At 49.8% G+C, this 20,462-nt stretch overlaps 1 protein-coding gene across 1 annotated transcript; it reads right to left on the reverse strand.

Moving 5' to 3' along the window:
* Window positions 1-244: 244 nt before the first annotated feature.
* On the reverse strand, window positions 245-17,786 carry LOC117441939 (disks large homolog 4-like). Its single transcript, XM_034077947.2, has 14 exons — window positions 17,546-17,786; window positions 15,348-15,484; window positions 10,263-10,413; window positions 7,084-7,346; window positions 6,144-6,246; window positions 5,978-6,074; window positions 5,421-5,597; window positions 5,305-5,342; window positions 5,187-5,234; window positions 4,530-4,631; window positions 3,981-4,153; window positions 3,350-3,459; window positions 2,984-3,075; window positions 245-2,872 (listed from the first exon to the last, which is right to left on the reverse strand). The coding sequence occupies exons 1-14, from the start codon at window positions 17,784-17,786 to the stop codon at window positions 2,766-2,768; spliced, it is 1,839 nt and encodes a 612-aa protein (XP_033933838.1). The 3' UTR covers window positions 245-2,765.
* Between the last annotated feature and the right edge of the window lie 2,676 nt (window positions 17,787-20,462).

A 20,462-nucleotide genomic window follows, 5' to 3' on the forward strand; every position in this document is an offset into this window, starting at 1 on the left:
ATACACAGACTATCAGAGATGCTGTGAGAAACCAATGAGAGTTTGAAACATTGAACAATGTGAATCTATTCTAGACCTCAACCATGGAACTATGACCAGGAGAAATGCCGTGACATGGGATCTTTAGAAACAAGTTTACTGTCATACTTTGGTAGCTATCATAGCAGCTAATATGAAATGAAGATGGATGATCAGAAATCATTCAGAGTGACACAGAGACCTTGGATTAACCTTCAGCAGCGTTTTTATAGTTTTAATGCCATTGAACACAACTTTGATCAGAAAAACAGCAAAGGTGAGACTATTTCTGATTGGCTGAGCGAATATTTGATCGCTCAGTGATGATACTAATACCTCTAACATCTGTGGAGTCTCAGCTTTAATCTGATATCTTGTTTGTGCAGATCCGATCAGTAATAAAGTAAATAAATCGAAATCTAAAAAAAACATAAAGTCACAAAAACTCATTGAAATGAATATTGTTAGTATCGTGTGTTCCCGTGAAGCCGGGGGTCCGCAGACGACCTGAAGCCGGGGGTCCGCAGGCGACCTGAAGCCGGGGGTCCGCAGGCGACCTGAAGCCGGGGGTCCGCAGGCGACCCGAAGCCGGGGGTCCGCAGGCGACCTGAAGCCGGGGGTCCGCAGACGACCTGAAGCCGGGGGTCCGCAGGCGACCTGAAGCCGGGGGTCCGCAGACGACCTGAAGCCGGGGGTCGGCAGACGACCTGAAGCCGGGGGTCGGCAGACGACCTGAAGCCGGGGGTCCGCAGACGACCTGAAGCCGGGGGTCGGCAGACGACCTGAAGCCGGGGGTCGGCAGACGACCTGAAGCCTGAAGCCGGGGGTCAGCAGACGACCTGAAGCCGGAGGTCAGCAGACGACCTGAAGCCGGAGGTCAGCAGACGACCTGAAGCCGGGGGTCAGCAGACGACCTGAAGCCGGGGGTCGGCAGACGACCTGAAGCCGGGGGTCGGCAGACGACCTGAAGCCGGGGGTCGGCAGACGACCTGAAGCCGGGGGTCGGCAGACGACCTGAAGCCCTGAAGCCGGGGGTCAGCAGACGACCTGAAGCCGGGGGTCGGCAGACGACCTGAAGCCGGGGGTCCGCAGACGACCTGAAGCCGGGGGTCCGCAGACGACCTGAAGCCCTGAAGCCGGGGGTCCGCAGACGACCTGAAGCCGGGCGTCGGCAGAAAGGAAGGAGCCGCTCAGGTTTTATAATCATTTATTTCAGTTTTTAATTTAAACTAATCATTTGTTACGCGGCTCTGTGTCAGCGAGATAAATACTCAGATATTAAAGTGTTTCTGACAGTGCTCACACACACCTCATCTTCATCATCATCTTCATCACCAGCATCATCATCCTCATCATTAATATAGCCATTATTATTCACATGACCCTGATCTCAGTCTGGAACCATCAGAAGCCTCACAAAGCATTCTGGGTAACGTAGTCCTAGTGTGTTCACTCAGCTCCAGGGAATTATGGGTACTGTAGTCCAGAATAACTAACCCACCACAGCCAGACGAGGATATCGCACTATGACTTGTGGGTAATGTAGTCCTTCTGTGCTGAAGATATATTCGTTGGTGGTGAAATCCTTCACTGGAGCAGGGAATTGTGGGTAATGTAGTTTCTCCTTCTGCTTATAAAACAGGAAGTGATCAGTTTCAGTTTCCCCTGCCTAATGCTGCTCAGCAAAAACTGTCTACTGCAGCGCAGGGGATTGTGGGAATTGTAGTTTAGATGGGGAGGATTAAGGGGGACTATGCAGAGATGGATTGTGGGTCTTGTAGTCCAAATAAACATGATTGTTTGATTTGCAGTCAGAACCAAAGGGAGTTGTAGGCGTTGTAGTCCAAATGAGTGTTGTAGTCCAAACCAAAGGGGATGGTGGGTTTTGTAGTTCCATCAGGCGGGGGAGATAGGGTTTTGTATTCCACATAATTAGAGTTGGGTTCTTTGTAATCCGAGCAGTGAGGCATTGTGGGCATCGTAGTTCAGCAGAAAGGATGTTGTAACCAATGAACAGTTGGACTGTGGGAGTTGTAGTCCAGACAGAAGGGTGTTTCAGTGTTTGTAATCCAATATGAGGTATTGCGGACATTGTAGTTCAGACAGCAGGGGATTTGTAGTCCATATGAATAGGTTTGCAGTCCAGAGAGAGGATTGTGGGTATTGTAGTCCAATGTGTTGATTCTATAAGCCCTGAATAGACTGTGTGTTTGAGCCCCATCGTTTTATTTACAGTTACACAAGTCTGTATGTACAACACACACACACACACACACACACACACACACACACACACACACACACACACACACACACACACACACTCATACATCTTTTTCACATCACATAAATAAATAGATAAATAAATAAATAGGATAATATAAATACTTTAATACCAACTGAGCTCTACAGTCCTGATTCCTGTCTGTCTGCGCCACGAGAGAGACAGACAGGTGAGAGACAGACAGGTGAGAGACAGACAGGTGAGGGACAGACAGGTGAGAGACAGACAGGTGAGGGACAGACAGGTGAGGGACAGACAGGTGAGAGACAGACAGGTGAGGGACAGACAGGTGAGAGAGACACAGGAGGAGGGAGTGGCAGGTAAGGGACAGGTGAAGAGGGGCAGACAGGTAGAGAGACAGACAGCTCTCTCCGTCCAATCACAGCACTCGTCCTCTCGCAGACAGGACCCAGAAACGCTGCTGACTGCCGGTGGTTTCCATGGAGACGTCAGCAGCAGCCAATCAGAGCCTCTCGCGGGCCGGGACCCAGATGTAGGGCCCGCCCTGCTCCTCGATCACTGCCTTCACCAGGTGATACACCTCCTCGAAGCTGTCGCCCTGCACCACCGCTGAGAGGGAGAGGGAGGGTGTGTGAGAGGGGGGTGTGTGTGTGTGTGTGTGTGTGTGTGTGTGTGTGTGTGTGTGTGTGTGTGTGTGTGTGTGTGTGAGTTTGTGTTTACCTGTGAAACACTCCAGGAAGTCCTGTTCCAGCTTGATGGCCCGATCCAGAGCCTTCCTCGCCTGATCCTCCGACAGACGCTTGTTCAGATCCCTGCACACACACACACACACACACACACACACACACACACACACACACACACACACACACACACACACACACACACACACACACACACACACACACACACACACACACACACAGGTTCATCACTTAGTCATTCCTTTAGTCTCCTGTTGTGAAGATGGTGTGTGTGTGTGTGTGTGTGTGTGTGTGTGTGTGTGTGTGTGTGTGTGTGTGTGTGTGTGTGTGTGTGTGTGTGTGTGTGTGTGTGTGTGTGTGTGTGTGAGAGAGAGAGACTCACAGGATGTTCTCCAGAGATCTGGGTCTGATGAATATGGCGACGGGGTGAAGCTGCGCCGCCTGAAGCCTCCGCACCGCGTTAGCCGACACGTCTAGGATGCAGTGCTTCCCCTGCACACACACACACACACACACACGCACACACGCACACACACACACACACACACGCACACACACACACACACACACACACACACGCACACACACACACACACACGCACACACACACACACGCACACACACACACGCACACGCACACATGCACACACGCGCGCACACACATACACACACACACACACACACACACAATAAGAACTATCATTATTTGAATGATCAGCTGTATTTTAGTTTATGTTTGACTGTGTGTGCTAAATAGCTAATGCTCATGCTAGTTCTAATGGGGACCCTAACACAGACCCCACACACACACACACACACACACACACACACACACACACACACACACACACACACACACACACACACACACACACACACACACACACACACACACACACACACACACACACACACACACACTCACACACACACACATACACTCACACGGCCCTCACGATAAGCCCCGCCCCTCACTCTAAGCCCCGCCCCTCACCCTAAGCCCCGCCCCTCACCTGCTCGGCCACCTGCCGGACGCTCTGCACTGACGTCCCGTACAGGTGGCTGTTGTACTGCCCCGCCTCGATGAAGCGATGTGATTGGATGTCACGCTCCATCTGCTCCCGCGACGCCACGAAGTGATAATCCCGTCCGTCCGCCTCGTAATCCCGTCGGGGGCGGGTGGTGTCTGCGGGGAGACGTGACATCACTTCCTGTTTGCTCAATAACGTTTTCAAGCAACACCGGAGGCTAGGCTAACGGGCATGCCCGGCGCCGTGGGAGGGCCAGGCCATTTGACCTGCCAGTGGGCAACTCGTGTGTGTGTGTGTGTGTGTGTGTGTGTGTGTGTGTGTGTGTGTGTGTGTGTGTGTGTGTGTGTGTTCTCTGTATCACGGCTCTGTAGTTCTGACTGACATGTGACTTTAAATCTCCAAACCGCTCCAGTGTCTGTCAGGCAGAAACTTGGGAAGTGATCTGACTGAAACCTTACAACTGAACTAACTGACTGCTAGGAAGGGATGAACCCTAACCCCTCAGGAGACAGGAAGTGATGTCACACTTACGGGGAACGCAGGATCCGAACTTGTCGGGAAACTCGGAGAGAAGGTCGTCGTTAACGCGATCTTTGGTCGGACCGAGGATGATGATTGGCCGAGCGTAATCCACTAAAGAGAGAACACTTTATTAGCACTGCTCAGTGTTGACAGTCCACTCAAGACAGAAAACTTTATTAGCACTGCTCAGTGTTGACAGTCCACTCAAGACAGAAAACTTTATTAGCACTGCTCAGTGTTGACAGTCCACTCAAGACAGAACACTTTATTAGCACTGCTCAGTGTTGACAGTCCACTCAAGACAGAAAACTTTATTAGCACTGCTCAGTGTTGACAGTCCACTCAAGACAGAACACTTTATTAGCACTGCTCAGTGTTGACAGTCCACTCAAGACAGCAAACTTTATTAGCACTGCTCAGTGTTGACAGTCCACTCAAGACAGAACACTTTATTAGCACTGCTCAGTGTTGACAGTCCACTCAAGACAGAACACTTTATTAGCACTGCTCAGTGTTGACAGTCCACTCAAGACAGAACACTTTATTAGCACTGCTCAGTGTTGACAGTCCACTCAAGACAGAACACTTTATTAGCACTGCTCAGTGTTGACAGTCTACTAAAGAGAGAAAACTTTATTAACACTGCTCATCGTTGACAGGACTGACCTTCGATCTGAGAGACGAGCTCGTAGCTGTGGACGAAGCCTTCTCTACCTGCGGGAAGAAAACACAAATTAACATTTATTATTATTGTTGTTTATTTATTTAGTGTTCTGAGAATTACCTTTGCTCTTCATGCGGGACCACTCCTTCCTCTCCACCCTGAAACGACACCAGCGTTATTTCAGAACACACCTTTACCTGGATGGAGGTGTGCTACCTGTGATGGAGGTGTGCTACCTGTGTTTGGAGGGGATGTACCCGGTCTCCTCAGGCTCCCCCCCCGGGCTCACCCTCCTGGCCTGCCACCATTCGTCGTCGCTGCTGTCCGTCACGTGGACCACGTCTCCGAAGCTGAAGTCCAGCGCCTGAGACAGGACTCCACAGTCCCACTGCTTATCGTAGTCGAACAGCGCCCTGAGACACAGCACTGCCTTCAATACGCCTCTTCATTACATCGACTTAACACGGAGAGCAAGGAACTCTGTGTTTGGTAGATTATTTCTATAATGCTTCTTGGCAATAAATGCTATGCCGTTGGAAAGCCTGTTTTCTGACCTTCACACGGTGTCACAGTGGTGAGGAACACGCATCTGAGCGATGAGCAGAACGGAGTACGGGGGTTGCGCCCATGAACAATGTGAAATCTCCTCTGTAGCTAAACAGGCTTTCCAACGGTATACGATGTATAGTCAAGAAGTTTTGTTACAACAAAGATAATCTACCAAACACAGATTTCCTGACTTGTTAAGTTTATATGATGCGTGTGATGTATATGATGTGAATGTGTGTGGTACCGGAGGTAGAAGCTGCGGTTGACCCTCAGACTTCCTGACGAGCTGTTCATCATCTGCTCCCTCAGGTCGTGGATCTTCGCCTCGAAGCGGCTGTACTCTGCACACACAGACCATCATTAACATTATATTACATATCTTTATATATATCTTTATGTGCGTGTCTCACCCTCTGGTCTGTACTGAGCCACGATGGTCACCGTCTGTCCGGCGTTCTTCAGAGCGGCGGCTGCCTGTTCATGAGTCGCAAACCTGAGATCCACCCCGTTCACCTGGAACAAAACAACATCCAGCTTCAGTCTGAGGAGATCCACACACTGAGGTCACTTCCTGTCTCTGTGAGGTCACTTCCTGTCTCTGAAGTCACTTCCTGTACTCACGCTCAGGATCTGGTGCCCCTTCCTCTCTATGAGGTCACTTCCTGTCTCTATGAGATCACTTCCTGTACTCACGCTCAGGATCTGGTGCCCCTTCCTCTCTATGATGTAACTTTCTGTCTATATGAGGTCACTTCCTGTCTCTATGAGGTCACTTCCTGTACTCACGCTCAGGATCTGGTGCCCCTTCCTCTCTATGATGTAACTTCCTGTCTCTATGAGCTCACTTCCTGTACTCACGCTCAGGATCTGGTGCCCCTTCCTCTCTATGATGTAACTTCCTGTCTCTATGAGGTCACTTCCTGTACTCAGGATCTGGTCCCCCTTCCTCTCTATGAGGTCACTTCCTGTCTCTATGAGGTCACTTCCTGTACTCACGCTCAGGATCTGGTGCCCCTTCCTCTCTATGATGTAACTTCCTGTCTCTATGAGGTCACTTCCTGTACTCACGCTCAGGATCTGGTGCCCCTTCCTCTCTATGATGTAACTTCCTGTCTCTATGAGGTCACTTCCTGTACTCAGGATCTGGTCCCCCTTCCTCTCTATGAGGTCACTTCCTGTCTCTATGAGGTCACTTCCTGTACTCACGCTCAGGATCTGGTCCCCCTTCCTCTCTATGATGTAACTTCCTGTACTCACGCTCAGGATCTGGTCCCCCTTCCTCTCTATGAGGTCACTTCCTGTCTCTATGATGTCACTTCCTGTCTCTATGAGGTCACTTCCTGTACTCACGCTCAGGATCTGGTCCCCCTTCCTCAGCTCCCCGCTCAGATCAGCTGGTCCTCCAGAGAGGATGAAGGAGATGAAGATGCCCTCCCCGTCCTCCCCCCCCACGATGTTGAACCCCAGGCCGCTGCCCCCCCGCTGCACCCCCACGCGCCGAGGCTCCCGCGAGGACTCCTCTTCTCCCAGCATGCACCGGGGCACGGGGGAGTACCGGCGCGGCGACAGAGGGGCTTCTGGGTAATCACACAGGTAGTCCGGCTCCATGTAGGCTGAGTAGAAACAATAACAACAGTTAATAAATAATATCACATGAATGAATATCAACATTCAAACTGTTTCTAGATCAGCAGACTATGCCCTTTAGAATCGGATTAACAGAATAATGTCACAGCAGGATTTGGAAAACTTGTCCTAATTCAGAACGCCGCGGCTCGAGTCTGCGGGACAGGAGAAGCACCATGAGACTGCATGAGGCCAGGAAGGGTTCAGTGCACTTTGAAGTGTAAGATCTTCTCGGTCTGTCGGCAGAGAGAGCTTTGATGCACCGTGTCTCTTATACTGCTGAACTTCAACCATCTCTGTGTTCTATGCTTCCTCTTTGTCTCATGTTGTGAGTGTTACATCGGATCCACGACACGACCCTTCACAATGAAACCCACGACTGTGTGAAACAGGAAGTGTACGACTGTGTGAAACAGGAAGTGTACGACTGTGTGAAACAGGAAGTGTACGACTGTGTGAAACAGGAAGTGTACAACCATAGATATATATAAACACTAGATGGCTCATGGGAGATTTTCCAGCGTAGCTGACCGGCCGCCATCTTGCTACAGTCAACAGTTACTCTGATTCGCGTTATGGTAGCTGTTGTCAGGTGAGTGATCTGCACAAACATACTCTTAACTCTCTGAAATCTTGACTGATTTACAAACGGTTTGGTTTATTATAAACATGATTAGCATGGCTATGATACAGGATGCTTGGACATGTTGAAATGGCAGCTTTTCTTTGTGTATGTGGTTGTATGTATTAGCTGGCTAATAACAAGAGGCTGTGAGTGAGACCTAGTATTACAAAGTTGACCCAGCAACTTTACACCAGTGGGAGAGGCAGAACTGCTCTTTCTTTTCAACACAACTTAAGTTACACATGATTTCTTCCAAGTGGTTTGGCTTGTTAAAAACCTCTTGCATTATGATACAGGAATTTGCTGGCTTTGTGTTTACAGAAGTACCTGACTATGCCGGACTTGTGTGCAGCGTACGGATGCTCCAATCGCCGCCGCTGCAAACAAGAACCCGTGGGATCACCACATATGTTTATGTTTGCTCAGTCTAATAAACCCATAGCATGGTTGTGAAAGAATACCAAAGCTGAGGCTGGACGATGATTGATTGTTGGTGTGCCATGTGTCACCGTGTGTCTTATTGGTTTTGTGTTATACTGTATTTTATTGTGTGCAGCTGGTCCTTATCTCCAAGACACATTTAAAACAAATAACCTTGAAGCCCCATCTCTCCCCACCTGCTCCTGCTTCCTACATCCCCTCCACACCACACCAAGTTGTTCTTCTTAATAATAATAATAATAATACACCGCCTTTCATAACACCCAAGGACACCTTACAGGGGCATAGGGGCAATATAGGGAACAATTTAAACAGTGGATTTTGTGATATATCAGCCGGGGTGAGTCAAGACAAACCACAAATGGACTACAGAAGGACACAAAAGGACACATGGTACAGTTTATATTATTCTTGGTCTTTTTTCAATAACATATTTCAAAGGTTCTGGATTTGTTTACAAATCTAGAAACTAAATACAAAACTAGGACTATATGAAGATCTCATGTCAAACATAATTGTGATAAATGAGAGCGAACTGGCCTGTCTGTGAGCACATGTTATGTTGGTTTAGTTCTTCTGATAAAGGTGTGAATATCTAAATAATATACCAACATATGCTATTGTCATTAGTTGTGTCCCTGTTCTTCAAGCTAAGGCTAAATTAACAACTCTTGGTTTACAGAGTGGTAACATGAGACCGATTTTTATATATAAAATATAAATGTGTTTTAATTTTATAATTTATTTATAATTTATTTTAAATATAAAAATATAATAAAATAAATGGAAATATATACACCGGCAAATATTTAATATAAATACCTTGTGTGTGTGTGTGTATAGCTATTGCTTTATCTGATTAATGTTATTTTCATATGAAAGTCCATGATTATAAGTATGCAGTATCATAACTACATCTTTGATGTTTATAAAAAACCAAACCGTTTGAACATTGGTTGAAAATTGAGCAAGCTATGGTTATTTAAATAGTAAACCATAATGTTATGAATGAGAGCACTGCCTGTAGCAAGATGGCGGCCAAGTGGCAAAGTCGGTCTCCATTGGCCAGCAGCGCGGGTGAGTCATCTCGTGTTTATATATATCTATGTGAACGACTGTGTGAAACAGGAAGTGTACGACTGTGTGAAACAGGAAGTGTACGACTGTGTGAAACAGGAAGTGAACGACTGTGTGAAACAGGAAGTGTACGACTGTGTGAAATAGGAAGTGTAGGACTGTGTGAAACAGGAAGTGAACGACTGTGTGAAATAGGAAGTGTAGGACTGTGTGAAACAGGAAGTGTACGACTGTGTGAAATAGGAAGTGTAGGACTGTGTGAAACAGGAAGTGTACGACTGTGTGAAACAGGAAGTGTACAACTGTGTGAAACAGGAAGTGAACGACTGTGTGAAACAGGAAATGAATGACTGTGTGAAACAGGAAGTGTACGACTGTGTGAAACAGGAAGTGTACGACTGTGTGAAATAGGAAGTGTAGGACTGTGTGAAACAGGAAGTGTACGACTGTGTGAAACAGGAAGTGTACGACTGTGTGAAACAGGAAGTGTACGACTGTGTGAAACAGGAAGTGAATGACTGTGTGAAACAGGAAGTGTACGACTGTGTGAAACAGGAAGTGTACGACTGTGTGAAACAGGAAGTGTACGACTGTGTGAAACAGGAAGTGTACGACTGTGTGAAATAGGAAGTGTAGGACTGTGTGAAACAGGAAGTGTACGACTGTGTGAAATAGGAAGTGTAGGACTGTGTGAAACAGGAAGTGTACGACTGTGTGAAACAGGAAGTGAATGACTGTGTGAAACAGGAAGTGTACGTACAGCTGGTGAGGTCGGGGGGGCTGTATCTGTCGGCCTGTTGGATGTACTGGGCGTTGGGCGTGGAAACCTTCAGGTACACCACCTCGCCCGTGTTCTTCAGAGCCACCACCGCGTCCTCGTGAAGCACGTCCTCCAGGGACACGTGGTTCACCTGGAGGTCAGAGGTCAGAGGTCATTATTAGTGAAGCACGTCCTCCAGGGACACGTGGTTCACCTGGAGGTCAGAGGTCAGAGGTCATTATTAGTGAAGCACGTCCTCCAAGGACACGTGGTTCACCTGGGGGTCAGAGGTCAAACTGGTCATTATTAGTGAAGCACGTCCTCCAGGGACACGTGGTTCACCTGGGGGTCAAACAACAGGGGGATGACTCTCTGTCGGCTCCCAGACCGTAGTGGAGGAGGGGATGACCCTCTGTCGGCTCCCAGACCGTAGTGGAGGAGGGGATGACCCTCTGTCGGCTCCCAGACCGTAGTCGAGGAGGGGATGACTCTCTGTCGGCTCCCAGACCGTAGTGGAGGAGGGGATGACCCTCTGTCGGCTCCCAGACCGTAGTCGAGGAGGGGATGACTCTCTGTCGGCTCCCAGACCGTAGTCGAGGAGGGGATGACTCTCTGTCGGCTCCCAGACCGTAGTCGAGGAGGGGATGACTCTCTGTCGGCTCCCAGACCGTAGTCGAGGAGGGGATGACTCTCTGTCGGCTCCAAGACCCGAGTCGAGGAGGGGATGACTCTCTGTCGGCTCCCAGACCGTAGTCGAGGAGGGGATGACTCTCTGTCGGCTCCCAGACCGTAGTCGAGGAGGGGATGACTCTCTGTCGGCTCCCAGACCGTAGTCGAGGAGGGGATGACCCTCTGTCGGCTCCCAGACCGTAGTGGAGGAGGGGATGACTCTCTGTCGGCTCCCAGACCGTAGTCGAGGAGGGGATGACCCTCTGTCGGCTCCCAGACCGTAGTCGAGGAGGGGATGACCCTCTGTCGGCTCCCAGACCGTAGTGGAGGAGGGGATGACCCTCTGTCGGCTCCCAGACCGTAGTCGAGGAGGGGATGACCCTCTGTCGGCTCCCAGACCGTAGTCGAGGAGGGGATGACCCTCTGTCGGCTCCCAGACCGTAGTCGAGGAGGGGATGACTCTCTGTCGGCTCCCAGACCGTAGTCGAGGAGGGGATGACCCTCTGTCGGCTCCCAGACCGTAGTCGAGGAGGGGATGACTCTCTGTCGGCTTCCAGACCGTAGTCGAGGAGGGGATGACTCTCTGTCGGCTCCCAGACCGTAGTCGAGGAGGGGATGACTCTCTGTCGGCTCCCAGACCGTAGTCGAGGAGGGGATGACTCTCTGTCGGCTCCCAGACCGTAGTCGAGGAGGGGATGACCCTCTGTCGGCTCCCAGACCGTAGTGGAGGAGGGGATGACTCTCTGTCGGCTCCCAGACCGTAGTCGAGGAGGGGATGACCCTCTGTCGGCTCCCAGACCGTAGTCGAGGAGGGGATGACCCTCTGTCGGCTCCCAGGCCGTAGTGGAGGAGGGGATGACCCTCTGTCGGCTCCCAGACCGTAGTCGAGGAGGGGATGACCCTCTGTCGGCTCCCAGACCGTAGTCGAGGAGGGGATGACCCTCTGTCGGCTCCCAGACCGTAGTCGAGGAGGGGATGACTCTCTGTCGGCTCCCAGACCGTAGTCGAGGAGGGGATGACTCTCTGTCGGCTCCCAGACCGTAGTCGAGGAGGGGATGACTCTCTGTCGGCTTCCAGACCGTAGTCGAGGAGGGGATGACTCTCTGTCGGCTCCCAGACCGTAGTCGAGGAGGGGATGACTCTCTGTCGGCTCCCAGACCGTAGTCGAGGAGGGGATGACCCTCTGTCGGCTCCCAGACCGTAGTGGAGGAGGGGATGACTCTCTGTCGGCTCCCAGACCGTAGTCGAGGAGGGGATGACCCTCTGTCGGCTCCCAGACCGTAGTCGAGGAGGGGATGACCCTCTGTCGGCTCCCAGACCGTAGTGGAGGAGGGGATGACCCTCTGTCGGCTCCCAGACCGTAGTCGAGGAGGGGATGACCCTCTGTCGGCTCCCAGACCGTAGTCGAGGAGGGGATGACCCTCTGTCGGCTCCCAGACCGTAGTCGAGGAGGGGATGACCCTCTGTCGGCTCCCAGACCGTAGTCGAGGAGGGGATGACCCTCTGTCGGCTCCCAGACCGTAGTCGAGGAGGGGATGACTCTCTGTCGGCTTCCAGACCGGAGTCGAGGAGGGGATGACTCTCTGTCGGCTCCCAGACCGTAGTCGAGGAGGGGATGACTCTCTGTCGGCTCCCAGACCGTAGTCGAGGAGGGGATGACTCTCTGTCGGCTCCCAGACCGTAGTCGAGGAGGGGATGACCCTCTGTCGGCTCCCAGAGCGTAGTGGAGGAGGGGATGACTCTCTGTCGGCTCCCAGACCGTAGTCGAGGAGGGGATGACCCTCTGTCGGCTCCCAGACCGTAGTCGAGGAGGGGATGACCCTCTGTCGGCTCCCAGACCGTAGTGGAGGAGGGGATGACCCTCTGTCGGCTCCCAGACCGTAGTCGAGGAGGGGATGACCCTCTGTCGGCTCCCAGACCGTAGTCGAGGAGGGGATGACCCTCTGTCGGCTCCCAGACCGTAGTCGAGGAGGGGATGACTCTCTGTCGGCTCCCAGACCGTAGTCGAGGAGGGGATGACCCTCTGTCGGCTCCCAGACCGTAGTCGAGGAGGGGATGACTCTCTGTCGGCTTCCAGACCGTAGTCGAGGAGGGGATGACTCTCTGTCGGCTCCCAGACCGTAGTCGAGGAGGGGATGACTCTCTGTCGGCTCCCAGACCGTAGTCGAGGAGGGGATGACCCTCTGTCGGCTCCCAGACCGTAGTGGAGGAGGGGATGACTCTCTGTCGGCTCCCAGACCGTAGTCGAGGAGGGGATGACCCTCTGTCGGCTCCCAGACCGTAGTCGAGGAGGGGATGACCCTCTGTCGGCTCCCAGACCGTAGTGGAGGAGGGGATGACCCTCTGTCGGCTCCCAGACCGTAGTGGAGGAGGGGATGACCCTCTGTCGGCTCCCAGACCGTAGTCGAGGAGGGGATGACCCTCTGTCGGCTCCCAGACCGTAGTCGAGGAGGGGATGATTCTCTGTCGGCTCCCAGACCGTAGTCGAGGAGGGGATGACTCTCTGTCGGCTCCCAGACCGTAGTCGAGGAGGGGATGACCCTCTGTCGGCTCCCAGACCGTAGTGGAGGAGGGGATGACTCTCTGTCGGCTTCCAGACCGTAGTCGAGGAGGGGATGACTCTCTGTCGGCTCCCAGACCGTAGTCGAGGAGGGGATGACTCTCTGTCGGCTCCCAGACCGTAGTCGAGGAGGGGATGACCCTCTGTCGGCTCCCAGACCGTAGTGGAGGAGGGGATGACTCTCTGTCGGCTCCCAGACCGTAGTCGAGGAGGGGATGACTCTCTGTCGGCTTCCAGACCGTAGTCGAGGAGGGGATGACTCTCTGTCGGCTCCCAGACCGTAGTCGAGGAGGGGATGACCCTCTGTCGGCTCCCAGACCGTAGTCGAGGAGGGGATGACTCTCTGTCGGCTCCCAGACCGTAGTCGAGGAGGGGATGACTCTCTGTCGGCTCCCAGACCGTAGTGGAGGAGGGGATGACTCTCTGTCGGCTCCCAGACCGTAGTCGAGGAGGGGATGACCCTCTGTCGGCTCCCAGACCGTAGTCCAGGAGGGGATGACTCTCTGTCGGCTCCCAGACCGTAGTCCAGGAGGGGATGACTCTCTGTCGGCTCCAAGACCCGAGTCGAGGAGGGGATGACTCTCTGTCGGCTCCCAGACCGTAGTCGAGGAGGGGATGACTCTCTGTCGGCTCCCAGACCGTAGTCGAGGAGGGGATGACTCTCTGTCGGCTCCCAGACCGTAGTCGAGGAGGGGATGACTCTCTGTCGGCTCCCAGACCGTAGTCGAGGAGGGGATGACTCTCTGTCGGCTCCCAGACCGTAGTCGAGGAGGGGATGACCCTCTGTCGGCTCCCAGACCGTAGTGGAGGAGTGGATGACTCTCTGTCGGCTCCCAGACCGTAGTCGAGGAGGGGATGACTCTCTGTCGGCTCCCAGACCGTAGTCGAGGAGGGGATGACTCTCTGTCGGCTCCCAGACCGTAGTCGAGGAGGGGATGACTCTCTGTCGGCTCTCAGACCGTAGTGGAGGAGGGGATGACTCTCTGTCGGCTCCCAGACCGTAGTCGAGGAGGGGATGATTCTCTGTCGGCTCCAAGACCCGAGTCGAGGAGGGGATGACTCTCTGTCGGCTCCCAGACCGTAGTCGAGGAGGGGATGACTCTCTGTCGGCTCCAAGACCCGAGTCGAGGAGGGGATGACTCTCTGTCGGCTCCCAGACCGTAGTCGAGGAGGGGATGACTCTCTGTCGGCTCCCAGACCGTAGTAGAGGAGGGGATGACTCTCTGTCGGCTCCCAGACCGTAGTCGAGGAGGGGATGACCCTCTGTCGGCTCCCAGACCGTAGTAGAGGAGGGGATGACTCTCTGTCGGCTCCCAGGGCAGAAGCAACACGCTTCAGGTGCAATAGCCCACTTTAGCTTCAATGTCACAGACCTCTGTGTCCTCTCTGTCGCTCTACCATCCACACACACACACACACACACACACACACACACACACACACACACACACACACACACACACACACGCACACACACACGCACACCCCCCCCCCCTCTCTCTCTTAAAGGGACAGCGATCTCATCTCACTCTGAATGACCCTGATTTCAGAACGTGTGTTCTGGAGAATCACAGAACGGATGATCGTCCTTATTATTATGCCGTTTAAACCAATTTGTTTTAAATGAAAATTCGGCATCATGTAAGTTGCGCTGACAGGTCCACACACTGCTTCCCCGCAGCGAGGCCCCCCCGCCCTCCGGTTGAGTTGACAGTTCACGAGCGCCGAGCTCCTCAACCCCCCCCTCCCCCCGTTGATCATTCACGATCGTATCCCAAAGCATACGGCGATGTTGAAGCTCCAAAGAGCCGGAGGTGAATATATATTATAGATATTATATATATATATTTACGTACCGCCAGTATCTTGTCCCCGATCTGCAGGCGTCCGTCTCGGTGTGCTGCCCCCCCCTCGATGATCTTAGTGACGTAGATGCTGTTGTCTCCCGGGACGTGTTGGTTTCCTGCTCCGCCCGCGATGCTGAAGCCCAGACCTGCAGGGCGTTAGAAACAGGAACCATCAGCTGGAGGTGTTGGGAAGACACTGAGTGTCCTCTTCCAACATGAGAGCAGCATGCTAACAAAGGTATCAGCTGCAGCTGTGAACATGAGAGCAGCATGCTAACAAAGGTATCAGCTGCAGCTGTGAACATGACAGGATGTGTGATAGAAGAGCATCAGGACTGCTTGAGGCAGATGATAGCTATGTGATGAACATGATGACTCAGCCTCCATGGAGAGAGACATCAAGCATGCTCATTTCTGACGTGGAGCTAATCTGAAGTAAACATTGAATACTGCTTTCTGTTTCTCCATCTTGTGACTGTGTGACTCCCTCTCTTGATATCAGCATGTGAAGGACACTGCTCAGGAACTAGTCTCTGTATGTGATGACTCCTCCCCTTCTGGAGAGGATCACAGATACATGGATCCTGAGGTTCAAGCTCAAGCCGGAGACCAGGGAGAGTTCATTGTATTAAGATTTTTGAGAAAAAGTCAGAATTTTTTAGAAAAAGCCAGAATTTGGAGACTTTGGAGAAAAAGTCAGAATTTGGAGATTTTTAGAAAAAGTCAGAATTTGAAGATTTTTGAGAAAAAGTAAAAAAATAGAGAATTTGGAAAAAAGTCAGAATTTGGAAATTGTTGAGAACACATTTGAATGTTGAAAAAAATCTGAAATTTGTGAGAAAACGTCAGAATTTTTTAGAAAAAGCCAGAATTTGGAGACTTTGGAGAAAAAGTCAGAATTTGGAGATTTTTGAGAAAAAGTAAAAAAATAGAGAATTTGGAAAAAAGTCAGAATTTGGAAATTGTTGAGAACACATTTGAATGTTGAAAAAAATCTGAAATTTGTGAGAAAACGTCAGAATTTTTTAGAAAAAGCCAGAATTTGGAGACTTTGGAGAAAAAGTCAGAATTTGGAGATTTTTAGAAAAAGTCAGAATTTTAAGATTTTTGAGAAAAAGTAAAAAAAAAGTCAGAATTTGGAAATTGTTGAGAACACATTTGAATGTTGAAAAAAATCTGAAATTTGTGAGAAAAAGTCAGAATTGGAGAAAAAGAGACCAGAGATGAGTTCATTCAGCGTTTCACACAAAAAATGTGTTACTTCACAGTTTTAAAACACATTTTTTCTTTTTTGACTTGCAAAATTATCTTTTAAATTGACAAACATCATATGTGTAATTCGTAGCACAATTCAAACGGGATCGAAAGATAATCTTTGACTTCAATACATAAATTTTCTGAAATAAGGTCCCATGGAGGTCCACCGGAAGGGGAGGGACTTCCATACTTTGTATGTGATGACTGCTTCCATTCTTGAGAGGATCACAAATACATGGATCCTGAGATTGAAGCTCAAGCCAGTGACCAGTGATCATTAATTTTATTAAAAATTTTGAGGAAAAAGTCAGAATTTTTGAGAAAATGTCAGAATTTGGAGAAAAAGTCAGAATTTGGAGATTTTTGAGAAAAAGTCAGAATTTGGAGAAAAAGTCAGAATTTGGAGATTTTTGAGAAAAAGTCAGAATTTGGAGAAAAAGTCAGAATGTTGAAAAAAAACTCAGAAATTGAGATTTTGATGAAAAAGTCAGATGTTTTTTAATTTTGATTAAAAAGTCAGATTTTTAAAATGTTGATAAAAAGTCAGAATGTTGAGGAAAAAGTCAGAATTTGACATTTTGATAAAAAGTCAGAATTGTACAGGTATTTGTGTTCAACATATAAGAAGTAGAAAGTACAGGTATTTGTGTTCAACATGTAAGAAGTAGAAAGTACAGGTATTTGAGTTCAACATGTAAGAAGTAGAAAGTACAGGTATTTGAGTTCAACATGTAAGAAGTAGAAAGTACAGGTATTTGAGTTCAACATGTGAGAAGTAGAAAGTACAGGTATTTGGGTTCAACATGTAAGAAGTCAAAGTAAAAAGTTGTCAGAAAAATAAGTAGTGGAGTAAAGTACTGATACCAGAAACATGTACTTAAGTACAGTAACTAAGTATTTGTACTCCACTTCTTCCCACCTGTGCAGGTCAAAGGTCACTTCCTGCCTACCTTTGGGGCCCTTCATCAGTTTTATCTGCGTGATGCGTTCACTGGCCGGGCGCCGCCGCAGGACGTACAGCCGCACCACTGGCCCCGCCTCCTTCAGGGCCTCCACGGCCAGGGAGTGCGTCACCTCGCGCACGTCCACGTCATTCACGAACACGATGCTGTCGTTCACCCTGCAGACAGGAAGGATCCTCAGGTCAGGGGGGAAGCAGGTCAATGTGGAAACAAAGCCGTCTCCTAGCATTGAGCTACAAAAAGCTACAAACACAATCCGTCCGACTGGAAAAGGTTTTCAGGTTTCTGTAGTTACTTTAAGGAAAAGGAAATGTTAGGATGAGAGAGACATAGTCTAACTAACAGGTAATTCTATTCATTCCGTGAGTCAAGTAAGGTTAAACCTTGTATTATCATCAAGAGAGATACAAAACACTTTGTGGAGCAGGGTTTAGTTCATGATCTGTTTGGGTTTGATTGGGGGAAATGGATCTGTGTGCTAATGTGGAAACCGCATGGTCTTATTAGCATCTTGGTTTTATGGAGATCATTGATAGACATGCACCCTGCATACATTCAGAGTGAAGGGACGAGACAATCCTTGGTTTTCTGCTGAACTGTCCAGTGTCCTTCATGAGAGAAACAAGGCCTGGGCAAAGGCTAGGGGATCAGGCTCAGAGGTAGAGTGGCTGCGTTCAGGCAGATCAGGAATAGCTTCACTTCAAATGTCAAAAGTGCAAAGTCGAAGTACTATCTGTCGGTTACCACAAAGAACCTGAATAATCCTAGGAAATGTTGGAAAGCCATAAAATCGATATCAACCGGTGATATCCGTAATGAGCTCCTCCGTGCCTCACCACAGCACCTGCTCTCTGTCGGACAGGGCTCTATGCTCAGCTGCTTTAATGAGCACTGTGTGTCCTGTGGCTCTCTGCTTGATTCTGTCACTAACTCTGCTTCTGTGAACACCCCAGTCCGTGACTCTGAACAACGTGGTCTGGAAAACCCTTTCAGTTTGACCCCTTTTACTGTTGATGTTGTTCGTGAAGCTTTATCCAAGTCAAATCCTAGGAAGCCGGCCGGCCCGGACAACGTAGAGCCTTTCTTTTTAAAGATCGAGCAGATGTTATCGCTCCACCTCTCACTTCTCTCTCTAACCTCTCCCTCAGCTCTAACACCATCTCTAAAGTGTGGAAGTCAGCGTATGTCCTTCCTTCGCTGAAAGGAGGGGAGGCCACCTTATTGAATAACTATAGGCCGTCTCTAAGTGGTCAGTTCTGGCTCAGGCTCTTGAACGCCTAGTGAGCGAACAGGAGAAGGTGTTTCTATGTAACCATGACTTCCTGTCTGAACATCAGTCAGGCTTCAGAGAGCAGCGCAGCACCATCACTGCCACGATGAACGTGTGAACGATGTGGAGAGTATCTAGATACTAAGCAGAGTTGAGCAGCTCTGTTTGTTGACCTGTCCAAAGCGTTTGACACGTGGATCATCTCATCCTGAAGCAGAGGCTGCTCAGTGTCGGCAGGTCCAGCCGTGCAGTGGGTGGTCTGAGAACTGCCTCTCTGAAAGGCCCATGTGTTCACTCTGATGGGCTGTCTTCTGAGTGGGTACACATCACTAATGGTGTTCCTCAAGGCTCTGTTTCAGGTCCACTTTTATTCTCCATCTGCATCAACAGCTCAGGGGAACATGTGGATGGAGCTACTTCACATTATGCGGATGATCCCGTGATGTTCTGAGAGGTCCCTCAGTCAGGAGCTGGTGCTGCATCACAGGCTGTTTCTAACACGACTTAGACTCAGCGCTCTGAACTAACGCTGCTTCTAGTGTGGATCAAACCAAGGTCACGCTCTTTCTAAAGCTGAGCAGACCCAGAGCCTGCTGTAGATATTGTAACTACGCAAGGAATACAACTCAAAGTGGTTCCTGTTACAAACACCTTGGTATCTGGCTTGATGATTGTCTCTCTTTTAAACTTCAGGTCTCTAACCTGCTTAAAGAGCTGAGGGTGAGGCTAGGTTTCTTCTCCAGGAACAAGTCCTGTTTCTCGCTGGAGGCCAGGAAAAGGCTCTGTGACCTTTGACCTGTGCTGGACTCTGGGGATCTGGTCTATATGAATGCACCTGCCCATTGCCTGGTCCAGTTAGATGCTGCGTATCACAGCGCTCTGAGATTTGTGACTAACTGTAAAGCACTGACTCATCACTGCACCCTGTACGCCAAGGTGGTTTTGCCATCACTTACTGTACGGAGCTCAGTCACTGGTACTTTTTCATTTACAAAGCCATGTTGGATAAACTACCTTCTTATATCTGCTCCCTGATCTCTCTGCGAATTGAAAGTACTTATTGCCTGAGATGTCATGATGTGGTTTTATTAAATGTGCCAAGTGCTAGGACTGTCTTAGGGAAGAAAGCTTTTAGACGTGCAGCTCCACTAACTTGGAGCAGTCTGCAAAAGGAATGGAACATTACCAAGCTGGTACCACTACATGTTTTTAAAGCTCGGTTGGATGCTACTCACTCAGATGCTGTGGGTTCCTGTACATGTGGTTAGATATGTAAATTGTAATCCCTGTACATTTTGCTGTATGATGTCCTTTTGTTGTTCTGTTGTTTATGTTTTCATGTCTTCTCGTGGAACCTACTGCTGCAGGTCTCCTGAAAAAGAGACCATTGATCTCAATGGGATTTTATCTGGATAAATAAAGGTTTTGAATTGAATTTGAATTGAAGTACAAAAGTTTAAAATAGTGTCGACTACACAAACTCTTCATGAGGTCAAAAAGAAAAACAATGTATTGTTCAGAAAAGGCTCTCCGTTACATTAGCATTTATAACCTGTTTGTTGTGATGCTAACAAACAAAGACAACGTTGGCCTCATAGCATAGCTAACAGTGCGTCTAGTTGTCAGCAGGATGAT

Source organism: Pseudochaenichthys georgianus, unplaced genomic scaffold (assembly GCF_902827115.2).
Source record: "Pseudochaenichthys georgianus unplaced genomic scaffold, fPseGeo1.2 scaffold_2202_arrow_ctg1, whole genome shotgun sequence".
Lineage (NCBI taxonomy): Eukaryota > Metazoa > Chordata > Actinopteri > Perciformes > Channichthyidae > Pseudochaenichthys > Pseudochaenichthys georgianus.